This window comes from Triticum aestivum, chromosome 1A (genome assembly GCF_018294505.1).
Source record: "Triticum aestivum cultivar Chinese Spring chromosome 1A, IWGSC CS RefSeq v2.1, whole genome shotgun sequence".
Lineage (NCBI taxonomy): Eukaryota > Viridiplantae > Streptophyta > Magnoliopsida > Poales > Poaceae > Triticum > Triticum aestivum.
In genome coordinates, this window is record NC_057794.1 from 139040986 (window position 1) to 139046985 (window position 6000).

At 39.5% G+C, this 6000-nt stretch overlaps 1 protein-coding gene across 2 annotated transcripts in view; it reads left to right on the plus strand.

Moving 5' to 3' along the window:
- Positions 1-5514, plus strand: part of LOC123041010 (uncharacterized) — a 36092-nt gene extending 30578 nt beyond the window's left edge. For both annotated transcript variants that reach the window (XM_044463711.1, XM_044463717.1), the window contains 11 exons: positions 586-679; positions 1014-1122; positions 1521-1792; positions 1885-2012; positions 2189-2423; positions 2820-3008; positions 3088-3374; positions 3454-3634; positions 3742-3984; positions 4521-4603; positions 4865-5514. In XM_044463711.1, the coding sequence (XP_044319646.1) occupies positions 586-679; positions 1014-1122; positions 1521-1792; positions 1885-2012; positions 2189-2423; positions 2820-3008; positions 3088-3374; positions 3454-3634; positions 3742-3984; positions 4521-4603; positions 4865-5009 (1966 nt within the window). In that variant the 3' untranslated portion in view covers positions 5010-5514. The remainder of the gene's footprint in view (positions 1-585; positions 680-1013; positions 1123-1520; positions 1793-1884; positions 2013-2188; positions 2424-2819; positions 3009-3087; positions 3375-3453; positions 3635-3741; positions 3985-4520; positions 4604-4864) is intronic.
- Positions 5515-6000: the final 486 nt, after the last annotated feature.

Here is a 6000-nt window from a genome sequence, read left to right on the forward strand (position 1 = left end):
TCAGGAAGTAAGGTTGTCTTTTTTTTTAGCTTTTTATTTGTATTATAAGTTTTTTAAGGCTATTCCGTGTTGCACTGGTGTTTCAGAATAATATATGTAGCTTTGCAGTTCCTTAATTTGAATCTTGGAGTAGTTTAAAGGATTTTGGGTGGCTTTGTCTTGTCTAAAGGCAGTTTTTGTATACCTTGTTTTTTATTCAAAACTTATTTCCTACTGGTGTTAAGTTGCTTCTTGTCTCTTTATTCTCTCATTTTAAATGAAAGAGGTGCTGGCAGGGCCCCTCCAGCTCTGGCTCTCTGTTAGTCCTGTATAGCAGCTCCCCCCCCCCCCCCCCCCCCCCCCCTCCCCCCAGCCAATTCAATTCTTCCCCTCCCTTGTACAGTCCCCTCTCCTGTAAGTACATCTCTTTTCAGTAAAATTTACTGTCGGGGCTCCGTTAAAAAAAATCCCTTTCTTCATGTTCCCTCTGCCGTGTCAGGGTTCTATGATTTTTACTGCCATCTTATTTGTTGTCGAACAACTGAAGATGTCTTAATGCACAGAACATTGGTAAACCTGTAGGCTGACTCTGTGTTGTTATTACAGAGGAGGAATTGTCGAAGGCCGAGGTTTTCCTGGTGAGAATGGCACAGTTACAGCAAAAGATTGCCCGAAAGGTCTTTATGGTACATTTTGCAAGGTAAACGAGAAGCACGTTTCATTCACTCCTTTGTGCCGTTATTTATTATGTTATGAGCAGAAGGTCAGTTGCCCATTATTTTTTTTCTTCTTCTGTCTATTACGGTTTCTTGAGGCACATAATACCTTTTTTATTGGCACCATTTGGTGCATTGCTATTTTCGAATATTGAATATTGGTGCGCTTACCATGTTTCAGTGTTTGAGACAGATAGGATAAATGTACCGAGATAGCAGCGTGCCATTGTCATACCTATTATCATTTTAGCTCAGTTAACTAATGTAACTAAATTTACTAATTAGCATTGTTGCAATAATTTCTACGGCGAAATGCAGGAGTGTCCTGTAGGAACATACAAGAACATTACCGGGTCTTCTAAGTCCTTGTGTTCTCCATGCCCTGCATATGAGCTCCCTCATCGGGCTATATACATGCATATCCAAGGTAACTCTTACTGTATTTATTGCTGTATGAGAAATATGTATCTTCAGTACAGGTCAAATGAATTCAATAGCCAGTGTATCATACATGTATTTTATACAAAAATACATACCTTGTGGGATCTTTTTTTTTATGATGTGGTGTTATTTATAAATTCATATACCTAATGGTCTTGTTTGCAAAAGAACCTGTGGGTAGATGCCAGAGCTTTGTGTGTGGCTCAACCACTGAGCCATTTGCTTTTAGCTCACTGTGTTATGTTCAAGAAACTGGATTACAAGTTTTTTTTGTGTTCTTTTGTTACACTTCTATTTTTTATAGTTTCAGAACATTTGTGTTCACAATCAATATTTCTGTTAGATTAACCTTGATTTTCTAATCTTAAATAACATTTTTCACAGGAGGTGTCGCTGAAACCCCATGCCCGTACAAATGTGTGTCAGATAGATATCGTATGCCTCACTGTTTTACTGCTCTTGAAGAGCTAATATACACTTTTGGTGGACCTTGGTTCTTTGGCTTGCTTCTTTCAGGCCTTCTTGTTTTATTGGCTCTTGTTTTGAGTATTGCTCGGATGAAGTTTGTTGGTACTGATGAGTTTCCTGGACCAGCACCAACTCAACATGGCTCCCAAATTGATCACTCTTTTCCCTTCCTAGAATCACTGAATGAGGTAGTGGAATACATTCTGTTGTCATGGCTCAGTGCATTAAGCTGTTGCATGATCATGCTGGGTGGTGTTTGAAATTTCTGCTAATGTGATAGGTATTGGAAACAAATAGGGCCGAAGAATCTCACTGCCATGTGCACAGGATGTTTTTCATGGGCCCAAATACCTTCAGTGAACCTTGGCATCTCCCGCACACGCCACCTGAACAGATTACAGATATTGTGTAATGCCCGTGGTCAAGATTACATTTGCACAAATTCCCTTAAGTCATTTAGCTGTCTTGTTATAAATTTTCCCAATATTCATGTTTTTTTTCATGAATTTTACGTAGCCCTTTGTCTTATAGAAATATATAACTGAGTATTGACTGCTGTTGTGCTGTTTGTCTTCTTTTGTCAGATACGAGGATGCGTTTAACAAGTTTGTCGATGAGATCAATGCTCTGGCAGCTTATCAGTGGTGGGAGGGATCGATTTGTAGTATTCTGTGTATACTTTCCTACCCCTTGGCATGGTCCTGGCAACAGTGGCGCCGAAGAAAAAAGTTACAACGACTACGTGAGTTTGTTCGATCTGAATATGATCATTCGTGCTTACGGTCGTGCCGTTCACGTGCCCTTTACGAAGGACTGAAGGTATTGTGTTTTCCAATACCAATTTTTTCATAGAAAATTGCAGTTTGTTATGAGTTGAATTTTTTTCTTGAAATTAGGCTGTTTGGTATCACTTTTTCATACGAAACCAATGTCTAAGTGTTATCTACTTGATTTAAGTGAATTATCCAATATTTTGAGTCCACAGATGCATAGTACTCCCACCCACCACAGAATAACTAGAAATATCCAGGGCATCCAAACAGATAAAAGGAATGTGGTGTTTGATTTATAAGTGTGGCCATGTTGACTGTGCATTATTGGCTGCTATAGCAGTACACATCGTAGGTTGCACCTTGCCACCTACAATTCCAGTTGTTATATAACTAGCAGTCTGATATTATGGATTGAGGGTGGTCTCTTTTTTCCGATTTATAGGTAGCTGCCACTCCAGATTTAATGCTGGGTTATTTGGATTTTTACCTTGGTGGGGATGAGAAAAGGCCCGATCTGCCCACTCGTCTTCATCAAAGATTTCCAATGTCCTTGATTTTTGGCGGTGATGGAAGTTACATGGCTCCATTTTCACTTCACAGTGATAGTGTAGTCATAAGTCTTATAAGCCAGGTTGATTCTGAAACATTTCCTTCTGTGCCGAATCACTGAAATAACGTTTTATTCAGTTCCTGATAAATATCTTTTGTAGGTTGTACCATCATCAATATGGCACCGTCTTGTTGTTGGACTGAATGCCCAGCTGCGTTTGGTTCGTCATGGAAATTTGAAAGTAACCTTTCTTCCTATGCTCAAATGGCTTGAAACTCATGCAAATCCTGCCTTAGACACATACCATGTACGTGTTGACCTTGCATGGTTCCAAGCTACAGCATTAGGATACTGTCAATACGGTCTTGTTATTCATGCTGTGGAGGGAGAAGCCGTGGCTGCTGAACTTCAAAGTGGCTCTAGAATAATATTTGATCAACATTCATTGTGAGTTATGTTACTAGCTCCAGTTATTCTTCATTTTCTTCTCTTATCACAATTTAACTAATGATCCTATGTCGAGCAGAAACCAGAATGAAGATGCTGACTCTCAACTAGGCCACTCAAGGAGCAATGATGCTTATATGTGTAAAAGAATAACCGGTGGAATTCTCAATGTTGACAACTTGATGACGCTCAAAGACAGGAGTGATTTGTTTCATCCCCTGTCTCTTATCTTGCATAATACTAAACCGGTTGGACATCAGGTGACTTGTTTTGCAGAGACTGACCATTATTTCAACCCCTAGTGTGGTTACGAAGAGATTCAGAGTATCTTACACTTGTCATGGGTATTTTGCTTTCTTAACTGCAGGATCTTGTTGGTCTGGTCATCTCAATATTGCTTCTTGCAGATTTTAGCTTAGTGTTGCTTACGTCTCTCCAGCTATATTCTTACTCTATGGTCGACATTTTGTTAGTCTTGTTTGTTCTTCCTCTTGGAATACTGGCACCATTTCCAGCTGGGATAAATGCTCTCTTTAGTCATGGCCCACGTCGCTCAGCAGGCCTTGCTCGTGTGTATGCGTTGTGGAACATTACATCTCTGGTTAATGTTGTAAGTACCCTTCTTTGCCTGTATATATATTTTGCTATTACTAGTTCATTTCGAATGTTGTATATTTTGGGGACTATAATCAGGGTTAAAATTATCACTGTTTTCTGGAGGGGTTTTTCATTGGTTTATTGTGTTTGATATTATCATAAAGTTTTTGCACATGCACATATTCACACACATTCACAAACAAAACAGAGCACATACACATATAATATTACTTATCCGTATTTATCGAGCTGTAAAACTAGGCAATTATGTTCAGTGGTTTGTCTGGATGTCATGCAGAATCAGATTCATGTCATTTGAATATTTGCTCGTTACAACAGTAATATATTGTCAGTGTTTGAGTTTGTTGCACCTTTCACAGACAAGCATGCCTACTGATTTTACGACTATACAATCATTATCATATTCTACTCTGGCTGAATACTAGCAAGTTCAGCTATACCTATCATTATCATGTTTTTGTGCTTGCTATTCCAATACCAGTTTCAATGTTTTTTAAGCTCTTTGTAACCTATTTGCATTTGACTTAGGTCGTGGCCTTTGTATGTGGACTTGTGCATTATAAGTCATCAACAAAAAGACATCCAAGCATGCAGCCATGGAATTTGGGCGGGTAAGCATCTTTGCCCGCTCTGTGAAGAAGGGTTACATGAGCATTAAATGCAATTGGTCGGCCATATCTTATACTCCCTCTGTTCGGAAATAACTGATATGGTTTTAGTTCATTGAACTAAAACCACATCAGTTATTTCCGAACGGAGGGAGTATTTAGGAACGGAGGAACTACCTCCGTTCATAAATGTAAGACATTTTTGCAGTTCAATTAGGAACAGAGGGTGTAGCACCTAACAACTCGGAGTTCAAATCTTTTCAGGGATGAAACTAGCTGGTGGTTATTCCCAACTGGACTCGTGTCGTGTAAATTGATCCAAGCAAGGCTTGTTGATTGGCACGTCTCCATCTTAGAGATCCAGGATCGTGCGGTATACAGCAACGACCCAACTATATTCTGGCAGTGATGGCATTCGGATCACCGAAGTGGTCATGGGAGCTTTTTGCAACTCGAGTTTTTGGGAGTTGATAAAACGAAGGCTAGAAAGCTAGCCCATTCTTTGTCGGCCAGATAGAGGAAGCAAGCACAAAGTAGAATTCCTACATATGCATGCTTATAGTTTGCTGTTAATCTTGCGCAGCCATAACATTTTCCTTGTAGATAAGAAGGTTTAACACATCCATTCATTATAGGATTTAGACACCATAGGCTTACAACTTTACCAGAGCTAATCACCGACATATACAGATAGCGGGGTGGGTGAGTGCAAATGATCAAATATGAAATTACCCTGTTCGTGGTCCAGTTTGATGAACACAACAAATTACCATTTTTGGCATTTTTGTTTGATCTAGTGGGCTGATGCATCATGCCCGCCGTTAGTTGCTGGGGTGATCTAGTGGGCTGATGCATCATGCTCAATGTTGGCTTGATAAGCTAGAAGTTTCCATCTGAAGCATTGTGTTATGTAACGAATGCATTCCTATTTTTAGTACTTTCTACGGTTCATATTACTTGTCTTAGATTTGTCTAGATACATCCATGTCTAGATAAATCCAAGACAAGTAATATGGATCGGAGGGAGTACAAAGGTCTATTATCAATTGCATCTGATCTTTATGTCCCCCCCCCCCCCCCCCCCCTTTGGGGGAGTATATGTTTGAAACTATGAATCTAGATGTTTCTACACTCATCACAAATGGCATTTTGGTCATACGGTCTCAAATAAGAAATAATATCACATGAAAACCAACATTCAAAGAAAGATATTGTCGATTGCATCTGGTTTTCATGTTTATTAACCTTTCAGAAGTATATGATCAAGGTTTTGAAACTATGAATCGAGATGTTTCTACACTCCTCACAAATGGCATTTTGGTCACACGGTCTCAAATAAGGGGGGGGGGGGGGGGTATCACATGAAAACCAGCATTCCAAGAAAAATTTATCAAAGAAAA